This window comes from Plasmodium gonderi (assembly GCF_002157705.1).
Source record: "Plasmodium gonderi DNA, contig: Chr14, whole genome shotgun sequence".
In the NCBI taxonomy this organism is placed as follows: Eukaryota; Apicomplexa; class Aconoidasida; order Haemosporida; family Plasmodiidae; genus Plasmodium; species Plasmodium gonderi.
In genome coordinates, this window is record NW_021628939.1 from 1,466,336 (window position 1) to 1,484,903 (window position 18,568).

At 27.3% G+C, this 18,568-nt stretch overlaps 7 protein-coding genes across 7 annotated transcripts; 3 read left to right on the top strand and 4 right to left on the bottom strand.

The window, feature by feature from the left end:
* Positions 1 to 858: 858 nt before the first annotated feature.
* Positions 859 to 1,710, top strand: PGO_143110 (hypothetical protein, conserved; the record flags this gene model as incomplete). The annotated part of the gene is made up of 1 exon (XM_028690302.1): positions 859 to 1,710. One exon carries the CDS (start codon positions 859 to 861, stop codon positions 1,708 to 1,710), a length of 852 nt encoding a protein of 283 aa, XP_028546103.1.
* Positions 1,711 to 2,105: 395 nt separating this feature from the next.
* On the bottom strand, positions 2,106 to 2,617 carry PGO_143120 (conserved Plasmodium protein, unknown function; the record flags this gene model as incomplete). The annotated part of the gene is made up of 2 exons (XM_028690303.1): positions 2,106 to 2,304; positions 2,460 to 2,617. The coding sequence occupies 2 exons, from the start codon at positions 2,615 to 2,617 to the stop codon at positions 2,106 to 2,108; spliced, it is 357 nt and encodes a 118-aa protein (XP_028546104.1).
* A 1,014-nt stretch (positions 2,618 to 3,631) lies between these two features.
* Positions 3,632 to 5,377, bottom strand: PGO_143130 (hypothetical protein, conserved; the record flags this gene model as incomplete). Its single annotated transcript, XM_028690304.1, has 1 exon — positions 3,632 to 5,377. The coding sequence occupies one exon, from the start codon at positions 5,375 to 5,377 to the stop codon at positions 3,632 to 3,634; it is 1,746 nt and encodes a 581-aa protein (XP_028546105.1).
* Positions 5,378 to 7,970: 2,593 nt separating this feature from the next.
* Positions 7,971 to 10,412, top strand: PGO_143140 (integral membrane protein GPR180; the record flags this gene model as incomplete). Its single annotated transcript, XM_028690305.1, has 2 exons — positions 7,971 to 9,476; positions 9,978 to 10,412. 2 exons carry the CDS (start codon positions 7,971 to 7,973, stop codon positions 10,410 to 10,412), a joined length of 1,941 nt encoding a protein of 646 aa, XP_028546106.1.
* A 1,770-nt stretch (positions 10,413 to 12,182) lies between these two features.
* On the top strand, positions 12,183 to 12,464 carry PGO_143150 (dynein light chain 1; the record flags this gene model as incomplete). The annotated part of the gene is made up of 1 exon (XM_028690306.1): positions 12,183 to 12,464. The coding sequence occupies one exon, from the start codon at positions 12,183 to 12,185 to the stop codon at positions 12,462 to 12,464; it is 282 nt and encodes a 93-aa protein (XP_028546107.1).
* Positions 12,465 to 13,793: 1,329 nt separating this feature from the next.
* Positions 13,794 to 14,743, bottom strand: PGO_143160 (RNA polymerase subunit 8c; the record flags this gene model as incomplete). The annotated part of the gene is made up of 3 exons (XM_028690307.1): positions 13,794 to 13,920; positions 14,281 to 14,426; positions 14,585 to 14,743. 3 exons carry the CDS (start codon positions 14,741 to 14,743, stop codon positions 13,794 to 13,796), a joined length of 432 nt encoding a protein of 143 aa, XP_028546108.1.
* Positions 14,744 to 16,278: 1,535 nt separating this feature from the next.
* On the bottom strand, positions 16,279 to 18,537 carry PGO_143170 (bifunctional aminoacyl-tRNA synthetase; the record flags this gene model as incomplete). Its single annotated transcript, XM_028690308.1, has 1 exon — positions 16,279 to 18,537. One exon carries the CDS (start codon positions 18,535 to 18,537, stop codon positions 16,279 to 16,281), a length of 2,259 nt encoding a protein of 752 aa, XP_028546109.1.
* Between the last annotated feature and the right edge of the window lie 31 nt (positions 18,538 to 18,568).

The window sequence follows — 18,568 nt, forward strand, 5'->3', positions numbered from 1 at the left end:
TTTTTTTTTTTTTATATATAAAAAAAGGGATAGCAATAAAATAGCACTAAATATTGTTAACGTGTGAAGCATTCTTTACATTTATTTTCCATTTAATATGAGAACTGAGATGTGAGTAACAACGAATCTTTTCTCTTTTGCAAGACGATCAGTAAAGCAAATATACAGAATTGTAGTTATCTCATCTTTGCACTATTCTACATGTAAGTAAAACTATTTATTATGTGCTGCATGTGTAAGTTTCCATTAACAGATGTCCTTTTTTATAATGTTGTTTTTACACCTTGTCAAGGTTGATAAAAGTGGAAGATTATTGCAAGTGCAAAATTTTTGTAGGAACTTTTCTCCATTCTTCTCAGTTTATCTATTGCATTTAATCATGTAAAAGGTGAAGATGTGTGCCCCTATGACAAATTGTTCGCACATCAAGGAATATGCATTTCATTTCCTTTTATTTTATTATATCTTATTTCACTTGATAATTTTATCGAATTTCATCCCATCCTATCTCATTTCATTATGTTTTTTTTTTTTTTTTTTTTCCAAATAAAAATGTTTCTTGCATGCATGAATATGCCTTGATTTAACCCTGCCCATGTCAGTTCATTATAATATAACATTTTCAAACCACATTTTTATACACAATTTGTGAGAATAAGGATCATATAATGTTATAAATACAATTTTAAAAAGTGTGGATTCACTTTAGGGTTATCTATAACGTGTATAAAATTTTGAGTGTCTCATTTTTATAACCATACAGATATAAAATATATATATATATATATATATATATATATATATATATATATATATATATATATATATATATATATATGCAGCACACCACTTCATCAAATGAGTGAAAAGTTAGAGAAAATATTCAACGATTTCATATCAGATGTAAATGATAAACAGGGTGTATATTATGCAGATGGTGGGAATAATGAAAACGTCCCTTATTTTAGTAACAGAGAGGGATCTTGCGTGTTCAGTGAAGCTATATTAAAAAAATTAGGGAAAAAGAACTTTTTCAAATACACGGAATATTCGTTAAGTAGCTTATACATGTCAGATGACACAATTTCCCTGGAAGAAGATGTAAATTTTGAAACATTTATAAATATAATAACGAAAGCATCAGATGTGAATAACAAATATAAGTGGGTTGATTATTATTTCAAATTTGATGTTAAGGAAGAATTTAATATTTTAACACCACGATCTGAAAACAAGGATTTTCTCTTTAGAAAATATTTAGAGCCAAATCATTTAAAAAATATGTCTGTACTAAGAAAATATGAACAAGGAGCTATTTTAAAAACTTCTGAAAAAAATAAAGTAGATACTAAAATAGTATCTGAGTACATTGTTCATGATACTTATAAAAACATAATTGAATCACTAGACTATCAATTGAGTCATAAAATATATACAAAAGCTCATATATTCCATAGTAAATATGGAAACAGTGATCACATAATCATATTAGTCATGAGACATTACAAAGATGAGAATTTTCTGCATCCATTATTTCACGACAGGGCACTTGTGCAGATAAAATCTTATTCAAATTATAATAAATATTCAGATATAACCCAGAAGAATCTTCTAAACTATGCAGAAATTTTCAAGCCATACATCTCACTTAGAAAGGTGGATAATAACTTCGTGGAGCAAATTAAGGACAGTCTTTCCAGAACCTTTTAAATTTACAGGATGCCTCGAAATGATCGACTAGGTAGATGCAACTCGAATAATATACTTTCTTAAGTATATACAAGTGTATATGCTTAAAAAATAAGAAATAATACAAACACGTCTGTTGACTCATCGAATCACCTTTTTTTTTTTTTTTTTTTTTCTTTATTATTTTGTAGCAAGTTTTTACATGACAGGTGGTGTTTGTAGTGTATACTTTGTTCTACATTTTTTCAAAATATTTTTTTAGATACAACAACTTCTGCATTTGCATAGGTAAGCATATTTTACCACCACCATCTACTTACAACCTTTGTTTTCTTCCCCTTGAAATTACTTTCATACATACGTACACGTACATATGTATATTTTTATGACTCCATGAGGTTATGTTCCTGCACTTTTTAATTATCATTTAATGATGTCTTCTCCACATCCTTTTTAAAATAATTTTCATCCTCCAAAATAATGCCTAAATCATTTGATGACGTGTTAATTTCAACGCTAGAGTACAATTTGGGAGTGTCTAGGTTGTGTTCTATACCGTTTTTTTCAGTTTCATCTCCCGAACTTTCGAACTCTTTGCATATTTCAAAAATGTTGCTGATTAAGAAGATAAGTGTAAATTTTTTTTTTTTTTTTTTTAAGTTGATATTGCTAGTTTTTAATAAAAATATATCTAAAATTGCCTATGCAAATTACACATTAACTTTATGTGTATGGAATCATTTACTTTATTTTTACTTATCTTCTCATACCTATCATCGGCATTTTCCCAAAATTTATAAGAATCTTCAACATCAGATAAAGTGGAATTAGAGAAAAAATCATCTTCTCCATACATGGAAATGTCCTTACTTTGACATGTTTTTAAGGAAACATTATTTTTCGATAACTCTGTTTTTTTAAAATTCATGATTGTATCCATTTGATTATTATATGCAAAAAACAGAATGAGTTTAGTAATTCTTTGAGAAAATTATTTTTACTTGCTATTTCATGAGTCAATGTGCATTTCTTTTGCTAATTAGAGTTACCCACATGTATAATAACTATTCATAAGAAAGATCATAAATTTTTTTTCCTTTTTTTTAAGTTAATAAAGAACTTTTTTTCTTTTTTTTTTTATTTTGTCGTTTTTCTTATTTCCTCACCACAGTATTTACAATTTTGTTATGAATACTGCGTGTCTATTTCAACATTTTGCATTTTTTTTTTTTTTTTTTTTTATCTTAAAAATATTTATCGACGAATAAACTTATTTAATGAGCCTATTAGCATAACATAGCATTGTTTGAATAGCTACATATATCATATGAATAACATATCACTATTTTTATTAATGCATATAGTATGAATAAATTATCGATTTGCAAAAAAAATTATATTAAAATAGTATATGTACAAAACGTAGACAATCTGAAGTGTTGTCATGAAGTGAAAAATAAGGAATGAATAAATATTTTAAAAATAGGAAAAAGTAAAAAAAAAAAAAAAAAAAAAGAAAGAAAAACTCGATATAAACACAGATACGTTATATGAAAATTTTCATCAAGGAGCGGATGGTCCAATATAGGCACAAACACATAAGATTATAAAATCAGCATGTTCGGTTAAAAATTGTAATTTTAAAATGTAATCAAATGAAAGGCATTTATCTTAATTTTGCAAAGAAGGAAAAGCAATAAACATATGGTATAAAGTAAATAATGATTGATGCAGTAATAATATAATGTTAACAAGCGAATAAACCATAACAGATAGTCATGTGTTTTTTTCTTTGCCTTTCTCTTCTACCCCTAACCCATTTTTTTTTTTTTTTTTTTTTTTTAACACATCTACATCTAACAGCTTATATGCACATATATCTGGCATTCATAAGTGTATAAGACATTCCACATGAATGGGAAATCTCGGACCAGAAAAAGAATTACAACCCCTCGGCTTTTTTACTTTCGTCTTCCTTAACTACATTTTCGACTTCAGGCTCTTTTGTTGAAGTCTCAACAACGTTTATTTGTCCTTTATCAGTGTCATCTTTTTTTTCACCTTCAGAAATTTGCTTTCTAAGAAGAGCAACCTCCTGATCGACATTTTCTATATTTTCCTTAAGCATCTGTATACTTCGTGTGAGGGCTTCAAATAATATTTTAAAATCTTTTATATCTAAACTAAAGGTATGAATAATCTTTTGCATTTCTGACACATTGTTTGCAGTTTCTTCAGATTCTTTCTTTACTTCAAGTACATAATTGGAGAATCTTTTTATCTCATTCCGCATGGTCATAATAGATACATTTGTGCATAGAGGTGCAAACCTACATACATTTGAGGTGGGATCATTATTAGCATTTTTCCCCCCAAATAGAAAGAAAGCCCTTGTTTGAGAATGTATATTTAATGTACCATAATCATAACAATTATGAATTTGCTTAGATGCTATTTGACAGTTAAACCAACAATTGGAAGGTATATCATATACATACAAATCTGGAATAGAATAATTTGAAAACCATCCAGAGCAAAGTCCACCACTAATCCACATATTCTTATCAATAATAACAGCTCCATGTTTCCATCTAGGGCAAGGGGATGCACCAGATGAATTTTTAACCATTGCCCAACTCTCATTATTCAAATTATATACCCATAATTCATCTGTCGGAGTACCTTTATTTGTAAGATCTCCACCAAATAGATAAAGAAAACTATAATTTACGTTATCTTTTGTAACCCTATCTAACCAAACAATGGAAGAATGAACTCTTCCTGATGGGCATAAACCTTTATGTTTGATTTCAGACCATTCACCTCCAACGAATTTATGACCCGTATTTAACAATTCATTATTTCTATTTAATCCTCCCCATATAATTGTTGTGTATGTATTAGGGCAAAAGGTATAAGCATGTCCATATCTTGATCCTGGAATGGATTCTAATTTGTGTGTATATCTAGACCAGCTATCTTCCATAAAGTCATACATATAACAATCCTTTGCCAATGTATTTGACCCACATAATCCTCCAAATAATAATAATGATGGATTATTATTAATGTTGTATGTTAATGTCATCGATGCATATGCTCTTTTTCCTGGATTAAGATCCAACTTTTTAGATGTAAATGTATTAAGACCATAAGTGAATGTTAAGAATTCATCTAAATATTCATTATTTGAATTTATTCCTCCATAAATAAAAAACTCATTCTCGTATTCTACTATAGAATGACCATACTTTTTTGTAAACACTTTGTTATCATGATAAATGTGAGACAAAAAAAATTCTGGTGGAGACATAACACAATCTGCTACTCTTGCATTGGGGAGGGGATTAGGTTTTCCGTCTTCTCTCAATTTCGAAGCATTGTTTAAAGTTTTAAATGACTTTGAATAATTTCCAATTAACATATGATCATCTTCAGACTCTTTTTTCGTAGCCAAACTTTTTGTCGATTTAAGTGTTCCTGATTTTTGTATAGATAATTTCCCATATTCATCTTGTACATTGTCAACACTTCTGATACTACTGGTTTTGCTGAGCAATTCCGTTTTGTCCATCGTATTATTCTTTGAGAGAGTTGAATTCTTTGAGGCTTTCTTTTTGAAGAATTTCTTTTCCTTTTCATTTTCAGAAATTTCTGCCGTTTCTGAAAAATCTGATATATCTGACATTTTGATGACTGTAGGGGAGCTATATGATTTCTCTGATGCGCTGGGGGCTCCAATATTTCAGTAGCTATCCTTCTCCAAACAGGTGAAATTTGGTTTTTTACCCTATCTTTTTAATTAAAAAAGAAATCACATATTGTGATTGTGGAAAAATTAATACGCTTTTATATGCTGCGAAGATGTGTATAATGAGAACAAAACGAATTGACAATCTGTTTGATTTGAGCTAAACATTCGCTTTTCTGTGTTCATAAGTTTATACCTATATTTGTTCATATGTACGTATTCATGCATATTTATTGATTTATCTCGTTATTCGTCAAATTTTTTGTTTAATTGTAATTTCCAATTTTTTCAGGGGGTACTATATACAGAACAAAATATAGAGACTTATTTTATTTTTAACACGTTCGTTATTGTGATGCCTTTTAAAATTGAAGAGATTGCAAAATAAATTTACAAGCAAAGTGACACATGTAAAAAAAAAAAAAAAAAAAATATTATTTGAGCACAATTGAGACACATCAACTTAAGTCCATACAATTACATATATATTTTTGTTCATATATACATATATATGTTGTTAAGAGAACAAAAAAGACAACAGATTTTACAACATTTAAAAAATCTTACGTAAACAGCCACATAAAGAATCTTATGTAATTGCTAAGAAATATTGCACACATAAATTAAGTATAAAAACGAAAATGCTATTTTAAGAGAAAGCATGTTTCATTTCCATGTAAATATTTATGAACATGCGTACTATGAACAAAAAAAAAAAAAAAAAAATATTAAAACTTTCAAATGCATGTAGTTAGCTAGCTATTAAGTGTGAAATGATATATATATATATATGTATTTATTTATTTATTTATTTACCTGTCTCTTTTATATTCTGAGCCTTACAACATGCATAAGCAAAATTAAGGCATGTAAATATTTCTAAAAATGCGTATTCACATATTGCAAATGCAAAATCATTGTTTTTGCGTTTTTATTCCAAAAAAAAAATTTTATGTTTTAAATTAACATTAAATTTGTAAAAAAAAAAAAAAAAAATGAGGGCTTCTTCTTAATATAGGCCCTTAAAATTAACATTGAGCGTTTACAAATGCTTAACAAAGAAATAAAAATTGTAGACATGATACAAATTAATCACTTGAGCTCGAATTTATGTATTCGTACCATTATTATAAATGTATAGTGGAGTTGACATGAAAAGAAACGTGTTCATGCAAAATGAAAGTGTGTTAATGTGTTCGTTCGTTAATATGTTCATGTGTTAATGAGTTTATGTATTATGGCCTTAGTTACATTTTAAATAAGAATATGTAGTGTGTGCCATTTCACTTTTTTTTTATTCATCCCTCATTGTCCTCATGCAACCATATATATAAGACAGCACATTCGGTTAAAATAAAAGGTAGTATAAAGGTATGTCATAGAAAATCGATTTTATATTTTCTTAAACAAAAGGTTGTTCACAATTGAAATACTCAATTAAAATCGTACACGAAAAAATATATATATGTGCGAATTTACACATGTTTAATTACAAACAACATGTTTCACAATGTGTGGTAAAAAAAAAAAAAAAAAAAAAGCTTCTCACAACATTTAGGAAATTTTTTCAGGCATTTAATAATTTACATGAGGGATAAAAAATAATCACAAAACACAGGTGTAATCTTAATTTTTTTAAAAAACATTTAAAAGGAATTTTCTTTTTTGAAATTTTGATGCGTTCTTGTACAACCCTCCATGCATTTTTCATTTTTCATTTTTTTTAAGGGGTTCTTTAGGATTATAATTGCCTTTTGCACATGTATATAGGTTAGCAGTTTTTTTTGTTCTTAGGCACATTTTAGTAGGTAATGTTAAGTCGATCAGTGAAAATTAAAAAAAAAAAAATGCTGTCAAATGCCCTTAAATGTTTATTATATACAACTATCATAATATACTGTACTTAAGTTAAAGTTTGTAGTTTTCTACTTAAAACAATAGAAAATTTTCCTTTTTTTAATTATTTTACTTGTTTTTTCCTTTAGAAAGATTTTTCTTTCATTTTTGTCTCACTTTTGTTGTTGTTTCCGCGCTATATTTTTGTTCATTGCTCCTATTTTCCTTTTTTTCACCTTAACACTTTTTTTCAGTTTCAGTTGTACGTACATTTTTCTAATTTTTTTTTTTTATATGTACATATATATATGTTTCAAAAGTTTTACATATTTTCTTCTAAGCATTAATATTTAAATAAAGAGGAAAACTTTGGTTGCCTCTTCTAGCCATGGTAAGATCTTCGGAAATGTGTGTACGTTACGCTACAACATAAATTTAAGCTCGCACATAAGAAAGGCGTTTATGTATCATAATAAATGTAATATAAATATGCATGTTTCGTTATGACGTAACACTTTTTCACAGAAGGGCTGGATATATTAATTCTACTACAACTACCTTGACAAATTGTCTATGCCATTCGCATAAAAAACACATGCATAGGATAAAAGGAAAAAGAAATAAAAGAATTATATATTGAAAATATTTTGAGGAAAGATTTGTTAAATATTTGGTACGGCGGTGATCCATACAAATGATAAAAAGAGCAACTTATTTTTTTTTTTTCTGGATTTTGGGGTTATTAATAGCCCGAACTAATGTGCAAAGCAAAGTGTTCCACGGAAATTTCAACATAAAAAAAAATGAAAAAATTCATTACTTAACAAAATTTAGTTGCAGTATAGGAACGTGCCAATTTAGCATAAAAATGAAACTTAAGGATAACATCATTTCGAAATTACTTCATTACTACTATAAACTGGATGGTAAATTACCAAATGATTCTGAAGACAAGGAAAAAAAGCTGTTTCACATGGATTATGACAATGCATACTATGTGTTAACAAATAATGACACACACGCTGTGTCTCAAAGAATAACCCTAATGCTTGATATTGAACAGAATTATGTAAATCAAGGTAATAAATGTCAAGCTTTGGGAAATTTAAGGAGCGTACATAGGTTGAAGATACCTTTTTATTTTAAGTATTCTGATTTAATTAATAGCAAAACATACAACATAAAAAATTTTATGAACAATAAATATACTACGCCATTCAATACTATTCATAACGAATTAAAGAATAATAAAATAGTACAATCTGAAATTTCTAAGCATGCATCTGTTATAAATGAAAAGGATTCAAATTATGAATTCGTTAATATTAGTGCTAAAACAACACATCGTGTTCATGTATGGTTTTTAATGTTTGATGATTGCTATCATAGTTTTATTCGTAATTTGAAATTAAACATAAAGGCTAAAATAGCTTACTGGGAATATTTTATAAATGCTTCAAAGAAGAACGATATCTCAAGTTCATTATCTACTGCATGGAATGAAGAAAATCTCAATGATAGCACACCTGATGATAGTAATTCAAAGTTTTATACATCATACAATTTTGATAAGAATACCCTTTTAGAAAATCCTAAAAGACTTTTATTTTTCGAAAACAATTTTACAAAAGGGGAGATAGAAGATATTTCTTTTTTCCTTAAATATCATAACTTTAAAAATATGAAAAGTTTTACTAATATGTACAACAATTTATATAAAAATGGGTTCTACGAACATGTACTAGATTATATATATGAAAATGAAGGTTTTAATGTGGAGTATGATATAAATATATTTCAAACGAACAATTCGCATTTTTCCTATGAACTATTATACTCTCCTCTTCTTACCTTTATTTTGACTGTTTTATATATCTTTTTAATTTTACAATATGGTAATAAAATTATTCAAAACCTTTTATCAAAAGAGCAAAAACACACAATGGTATTGTGTGTCGCTTTTGTAATACTAGTACAGTTAATATCTAACTCTTTATTATTTATACATTTACTAGTATATTCAAAAAATGGAATTGGAATTGAGCTTTTTAAGATTTCTTTCAATATTATGAATTTTCTGGCACAGATTATGATGTGTACAATGTTGCTTTCTTTGAGTTATGGTTTAACAATCTTCGAAGCCACGTTCAATATTTTTGCAAGGATAAAGTTGATATTTGCTGTTATTACCTTTTTTCACGTAAGTAGCGCATCCAGCATATGCATAAGAAACGGCAAACTCTCAAAACATAAGAACATACAAACATATATATAATCATATGTATATATACACATGCTCACACACCCTAAGCTTAAGTATTTGTGGTACCTACATAATATTGCTACTTCTACGATATAAAATTTTAATAATGCATTTAATATATTATACAGTTTATTTATTTTTTTTAACATTATTCACCAATTATGAGAATTGCAAAACAATGAGAATTTCAATGAGATCTTGCATTTTCCCCATTATTCTAAATGACGTTGTGTCGTTTCGACGTCATAATGTTTCCATTTATCCATCTCCTGTGTTACTCTTTTAGTCTCATAGACACCTTAAGTTCTATGTGATGATATAGCCCCTCATATCTACAGCATACACGTACTTGACATTATTATTATTTATTTATTATTTTATTATTATATTATTATTATTTTATTATTATTATTTTATTCTTATTTTTTTTATCTTTAGGTTATTTTAGTAATATTGGATAATACATACATTATGGAGTCATCTTCAAAATTCTTTGACAATGATAATATTACAGGATACATAATAATAGTTTTGCGAGTAATACTAGCAATAGTATATCATGTTAATATAAATAATTTATTTTTAGTGGCAAAGGTTCCTGCTATTCGTAATTTTTTAAAAAAGATATATATATGTGGATTATTTTACATAGTTTCTTTTCCCATAATTTTTATGATATGCTACATATTTGATACATACTGGAGACAAAGATTTATGTTGTTTGGAACAGCTTTTTTACAGTTCGTTTCTACATATTTTATTACAAAAATGTTCCTAACAAATTCGGAATATTTTAAAGTTTCAGACATGTCAGCAAGTGATCTTCCTGGAGCAACCACCAGTTGGTTTAATCAGAAAGTTCATACATATTAAAAAAAAAAAAAAAAAATTTTATACCTTAATTAATTCGCTCCCTATAGAGCATGTTTATTTTATTTATATATATTTTTATATATTTTTTATGTTTTTTATGTTTTTTATTTTTTTTTATTTTTTTTTTTCTGTTAATGTTATGTACCTATTGAGTACATACTTGTATATGTGGAAATTTTGCATATATATATATATATATATATATATATATATCTGCACGTGTGTGTATGGGTATGTTTATGCATATACATAGGCTTTGATATTTTTTTTTTAGTTTTTGTCTTTTATTCAACATTTTAATTAACATTTCATTTCTTAATTCTGTGCTGCTCATAAATGGCATGAAGGGGGAAAAAACGAAAAAAAATTTAAAATAAAACAAAACAAGCCAGCAATGAAGCAAACAAGAGAGCAAACAAGCGAGAAAAGCAAGTGTTACGAAATTAAAAATTAGCGGACAATCTCAAATGTAAGTAAAATTTAAGCTCACACATTTTTTTTTTGATATTTAGAAAATTTACCTTTCACTTTGGCAATAGGGTGTAAGTACATACCATTATTTTTCTCACCTGAATAAAATTTACACCTTTCGAAATGGCTATCATGAGAACGTAAAAAAAAAAAAAAAAAAATTTATATAAGATTTCGAGGTTTTTATTTTACTTTACAGAAACTTATGTTATCCAGTAGCATATTCTTGAATATTTGTTTATGTCATACAAAGATATCAATGCATTATTTTTGTGCGCCTATGCATTTTATTTACACATGCATAAATTTGTAAATACAATTATACATGAAAAATAGTACATTTTAGCTTCGGGAATAATTTTTATATATGCGTCATACATACGAACATACCAGAATTAAATTCCTCTTGAAGCCATAACATGACCCACTAGGAATCTTTTATTTAGAGGTTCCATATGAATGCTATTTAGACGCATGGAAAAAATGTTATGATTCCGTGAATACTATACCTAGAGCTTATTTGTGTGTCAAAAGCACGTCGTCTCCCCAGCTATAGTCACGTGAAAATATTCACATGTGCAAGTGTAGATATTTACAAAAAAATATATATATGTTAAGGCATATTTACACTTTACATATATATATATATATATGCATATATGCACATGCTTAAAACACTGTGTAAAAATTAACCAAAACAGGTGGTGACTCTCTTTATGCCAAAATTCAGCACCACAAAAAAGGCGAACATCATTTGAAAAAAAAAAAAAAAAAAAAAAAAAATTATAATAATCGATTGAAATAGGTAAGTGTAATATGTACTTGATATGAGTTTTATTTTTTGTTTAATTTTTTTTTTTTTTTTTTTCCCTCCTTTTCTCTTTCTGTTTTTTGCATTTTCTATCTTTATTCAAAAGAAACGTCAACATTTATTTAGGGATACCTACACGAATGAGTAAAGTGAAAAAAAGTGTAAAAAAATGAAAAAAAAATCTTAAATCACTTTGTACCTATTTACTACTACATTACGAATACATGCGCAAGGCACGTAAATTTTCATGTCATAATATTTAAGGATTGATTATATGTGTACATTGTGACTTGCACACACAATTTTTAAGAGCAGTTAATGGGATATAAAGAATTACCACGTACATATATATTGAGTCTTATTTTACGTGATCAAAATTATATAAATTTTATTCAAACAAATACATTGTCATATTGTATATATAAGATATTTCACAGAAAGAAATTTTTTTTTTTTTTTGCACCAGTTTATACATATAATATCACAAAATGGCAGATAGAAAATCAAATAAAAATGCCGTTGTCAAAAATGTAGATATGACGGAAGAAATGCAAATTGATGCTATTGATTGTGCCAATCAAGCTTTACAAAAATATAATGTAGAAAAAGATATTGCAGCACATATAAAAAAAGAATTTGACAGAAAATATGATCCAACATGGCACTGTGTAGTGGGCAGAAATTTCGGTTCCTATGTTACACATGAAACTAAGAATTTTATTTATTTTTATATTGGACAAGTGGCTATATTGCTTTTTAAATCAGGATAACAGTATATATCCCCCATTGTGTTATTTCTTTTGTCTTTAATTTTATTTCTTTTTTTTTATATTTTGACAAGAATAATTCAGAGGGATATTATGTAAAAAGGTGTAGATATACTATTTGATAGAAACGACAAGTGGAGAAAAAATAAACACACGTGATGTTCTATAAGAAGACTAACATAAACATTTATGACCTTAAGAACGGAGAACTGTTTCGCGTCATATATGCGAAATAGAGAATACTATATTATATATATATATATATATATATATATATATAAAACTATGAGCAGAAAAGTTCTTCATAAGTGAACTTTTTTTTATTACGTTTTCCTTTTTTTTTCTTTTTTTCATACATGTCCCTTTTCAATTAAGCAGAGATGTGTTAAGATAAATATAAATGCAAATACACACGAATATACATATTTTTACTTATACACGTTCCTATTTCCATTTTGATAACCAATTATCAATCTATTTTTTGTTTACACAATTCTCAATTTCGCATTTCCGCTAAATTGCATTTACTTTTTTATGCATTTCACAAATTTCAATGAAAACTTTCCCCTCACCCTTACGCACCTACATATACACACATCTTTTTGTATGTATGTCCAACAGTCTATATTAATTTGAAAATTTGCATTTCATTTCGACATATTTTTTCCTTTTTGAATAAAGTATGAATATTTTATAGCAAAGAAATCACAATAGTAAATTTTCCTTTTCATTTTAAATAATCCATTTAGTAATATTTTTAGTATGACAACATATTCTTAAATCCAACTTACATATCTGTAACAACAATTAGTGACAAAAATAATTTATCATGTGTTTTTCCTTGTATGTCGAAAGTTAATTTAAAAAACGAAAAAAAAAAAAAAGGCGAATTAAGTTTACATGCATATGTGTACGTGTATGTATATATATATATATATATATATATATAAAACGCACAAAACAAATATGAATTCATTTTTCGTGTACATAAAGTGCTGATTAATAAATTAAGATACAGCACCTTCCCTAAGAAGACACGTCCTAAATACATTCGTTGAATTTAAAATAATTACACTTATAAACAAAAACAAAAAAATATATAAATAAAATTAACTAAATTAAATTAAGCTTAATTAAAGTAATGAAATCTAAAAACAGCGTAATCTAGTAGGCATTTTTTTTTTTTTTTAATTGAAAATGTGAAGAGTCCAAATTTTTAACTTTAAGCTTCTTTTGTAATTAGTATCGCTTCTGAAGAATATTGCAGGTAAAAATATGCTACAAAATCATTTTTCTTGTATATTATTTTTTGGTATTATTTTTTTTTTTTTTTCATACCCTTTCGATGTCTACATTTTTTGTGAGCAGGTAAATTTTCATATCAACCTCAAGATCTCCAATAAACTGTTTATCAGTTGTTAATGCCATCATGAGTCCACCAAAGGAAGCATAAACAGTCCTACAAAAAAAAAAAAACGATCATATGGATAAATATGTCTTCCCTTTCTGTATCAAGGGCTCATGTAAATGAACTAGTTAGAGCACTAATTAAAGCAGTAATTAAAACACTCGTTAACATACAAGTGAATAAACAAGTTAATATTCTTAATAGTACACTCATGTGTACATGGGTATATGCAATGTTCCATGTGACAATATTTGTGTATAGAAAAATAGAAAAAATATATACATCACATAAATGTGCACAAAATTTACACAAAATTTGCACAAAATTTGCACCAAATTAGCGCAATTTCTTTTGTATCACAATAAGGATTTATTGAACGTGGTTATGGGCATAAGCATAAATCGAACGAACCTCCTTTCTGAGGACAATTCTTCAAACTTAAAAATCCTTCCACTCATAATGTACTCAACAGTATTCAAAGAAACGTTTTCACCTTCCTCCCATGAGCTATTTTCATTTCTTCCCAAAAAGTTGTCTTGAAGAGCTAAGTAAATAGCCTGTTAGAAGTTTGCCAATAGCATGAATATACAACATGTGTGTTAGGGGAATATTCTATGTTCACATAATAGGATGAAATAAATATCTACACAAATCAGATACGAGGTGAAGAGGTAATGTTGGGAAAAAAAAAAAAAAAATTCAGTCTGTGTGTTACCTTCTTTTCTTCTACTTTAAACAACTCCGAATGGACATCAAGAATTAATTCTGCGTCATAACCCGTGCTTTTCGCTTTAATTCTGCTCACTTTTTCAAACTTAGAATTATCTACACTGCTTATAACAAAACGATCTTCAAACAATGTGTTTGACGCCATAGTATATATTTTTTTTTTTCCCCTCTTTTATAAATTTAACATATGTAAAATAAAACAAATCTTGCATAAGCAAAGTTATTAGCTTTTATTGCTGTTACAAATTTTTGAAAAAAAAAAAAAAAAAAGAGGTGAAAAGTGATCATTAAAATGTAGTAAAAGAAGGGGGGAAAAAAAAAATATAATAATAAATCATAGAAAACTGATCAAGTGTATTATTATAGCATTATACATTAATGTCGTTATGAACATATATAAAAAGAAGCGTTACCATACTTTTTTCTCTTCATATGTAGATTTGAAAATGTTGTAATCTTAAAAATTTAGGGCTAGTTTAAGTAAAAAAAAAAAAAAAAAAAAAAAAAAAAGTAGGAAACGTTATAAAAAAGATAAAGATTCCCTTAAAAGTGTGAATATATTATAAATTACGTGAGTACCATTAAATCAAACGAAGAAGAAAAATTCAATATTTAAGAATGTTCAAATTTAAAAACAAAAAAAAAAAAAAAAAAAAAAAAAAACATTTTCCTTTTTCAGAGATAATGAAAATAATAACTAGTTATTTATTTTATAAGGATCAATCACTAAATGTGATTATAGAAAAAAATTGTTGATCCATGATGATTGGAAAAGTTGTTCCATTTGTGTGTAGGAAAAATACAAAAAAATGGTGTTACATCATTATGTTATTGTGTATAAACTTTTTATACATCCTCGAAATTGTTTCGTAAACAAATCAACACATGAAAAAAACAAAATTTGAAAATTACTACAAAAACGCAATCCAAATTCTGCCAAAAAAGAAAAATAAAAGCTTAAATCCTTTTTTTTTTTTTTTTTTACTTTTTTTAAAGAAAAATAGTATAAAATAGAATTGTAAAAAAAAAAAAAAAAAAAAAAAGGAGATATAATTGCGAACATTTTTGTGCAGAAGAAAGCGTTTTATACCATGAAAGACAAAATATGATTTTCAATTTGTAGCTCTGGCGTAGTGATACATAAATTGATACAAATTATTTTAGTGTTCTTAAGATACAGTGTTATTCATACAGATAACGGTTAAGTCCCTTTGATGGGTGTATTTTACACATAATTCGGAATTTAAAAAAGATAAAAAAATTAAAAAAAAATTGTAATACACAGCTATGAAAAAATAAATGGGGATACTATTTATTTTACATATTTTTACCTCAATTTACAATTTTTTTTTAAAATATTTATATAATTTTATTCGCTACGTGCTTATGACGGTATACATATAACATATGATAAAAATGTGATAAAGTGGCGAGGGTTATGGTGGCCCACCACCCTTTTCACAAAACGTAAAAGTGGCAAGAAGGTTACTCGATATAATGGAATAATTAAATGTAAACTATTTTATTTTGACTCGTCTTAAAAATAGAAAAAGAAAAATTTTGTACGTAAAAATGTTTCTATAGTATATATATATATATTATTAACTAAAATAGTGTAGACTTTTGCAAATTCAACAGTAAGTCCAGCTATACAATGATTTGCAAAAAAGAAAAGAATTCTCAGTAACTTCTACCAAATAAGCACCATCTCTTGGCAGGTTTTCCTGACCAAAAACATTTTGTACTTGGAGGAAGTGGGGGTTGATCTAATGGAATACACAAAGGTTTCATGGAGCCTGATAGTGACGTTTCAGTATTTCCTTGGTTTTGCGATAATCTTTGTGTTTCTTTTTTTATTTCTTCTTCTGTTGATATATCCTCACACCATGGAGCTAGAACCATTTTCTTTTTATTTAGAGCATCCATAACTTCTCCAAAGGTTGTTACTTGAACGATGGATTCATCTAATTTCTTTTTTGCTTTTAGGAAAAGATGCTTATGAATATCAACAAGCATTTGTTGTGTTTCTAACAAAACGGATTCTTTCTTCACATTGAATTTTTCATTAGAATCCCTTCTTACAAGAAGGCAGGAATTATTTTGAATATCTTTTGGTCCTACTTCTATTCTTATGGGTACTCCTCTTAATTCCCAATGATTAAATTTATACCCTGGAGAATATAAATCTCTGTCATCAAAAATGCAATTAATTTGTGCATTTTTTAAAACCTTTTCTATATCTTTACAATAGTTAAATATAACATTTTCATCTGTGTTTTTATATAAAATTGGAACAATAACAACTTTAAATTTTGCAACTTTCGGTGGTAAAACTAATCCTTTATCATCTCCATGAGTCATAATCATAATTCCTATGGATCTCGTAGTGCATCCCCAGGAGGTTTGATGAGCATATTGCTTCTCTTCATTTTCATCTTCAAATTCAATTTTAAACATTTTTGCAAAATTCGTACCAAGATAATGTGAAGTAGCTGCTTGTATCGCTCGTCCATTCTCACTTATAAAAGCTTCTGCAGTTGATGTAAAATTAGCTCCTCCAAATTTTTCCCCTTCACTTTTTATTCCTTTAATAATTGGTACAGCTAAACATTCCTCATACCACCTTCTGTACAAATCTAGTATATCAAAAACCATTTTGACAGCTTCTTCTTCATTTTTATGTGCTGTATGTCCTTCTTGCCATAAAAATTCTCTTGTTCTGATGAATGGAGTTGGTTGTTTAAATTCCCATCGAACGACAGTGTTCCATTGATTCAGTTTAAGAGGCAAATCTCTATGAGATCTTATCCATTTGGAAAAAACAGAATACATAATAGTTTCGCTTGTTGGTCTAATGGCTATTTCTTCTGGCAGTGTAGAATCACCATATTTCGTTACCCATGCAACTTCTGGGCTAAAACCTTCAATATGATTTTTTTCCTTCTCTAATTTATTTTTCGTTACAAATAAGGGGAAATAAGAATTTTCGACATTTAGTTTTTTTATTTCTTTGTTGAAAAAAGATTGTACACATTCCCATATGTAATAGGAAGCTGGTCGTAAAATATAACAACCTGAGATGTCATAATATTCTATAAGTTCACTTTTTACAATTACTTGTGTATACCAATCTGAAAAGTTTACAGTTTTTTTGGATGTAATTCCCAATATGTTGATATCCTTTCCCTTGTCGTCATTATTTGGGTTTACTTTTCCATTTATGCGTGATTCTCCATTACTACTACTTTTTTTCTTTTCCATTTTATCCTCTTCCAATTTCATATCTTCTTTCTTTATTTTATCATTTCCCTCCTTAATGTGAACATACTCTGGAGAATGATTATGCAATTCACAGAATTTTACTACATCTTCTAGTTTCATATATAAACTGCTGTAATTATGCAGTGGATGAATAATAACTTCTTGCATGTTTTTCATTTCTTCATCAAAATAAAGCTTTACGAGGTTGTCTTTGTCATATTTCATTGCAAGAGGAGTTAAAGAACCTGGTTGCAAATTTAACATGCTTTTCAAATTTCCTTCATCAACAAATCTTAAATTTGATGTATTTAACATGTTCGATAAATGTTTCAAGTCCACTACTTTCCAGTTTACTGTACATAAAAAAAAATAATTTTTTTTCTTATCTTTTAAAAATAAATTTTTTATAATATTTTTCGAATTTTCTAAATTCATATCTAATAAATCCTGAATACAATCAGCCTTTCCATGTTTTACCTCCTTATAGCTAATTTTTAATTCGTCTAATTCGTTACATAAAATTTTAGCCTTCTGTAATTCTTCCTCTAACACATTTTCCTTAGAATTGGGGTTGTTCATTTTTTTAAAAATATAATTAATTCTTACAAAGGTGTTCAATAACTTGTTACAATTGGGGACTTTTATTATATTATGTAAAAGGGGTTCTAAAAGTCTCATGAATTTTTCATGATACCATAAATGGGAAGCT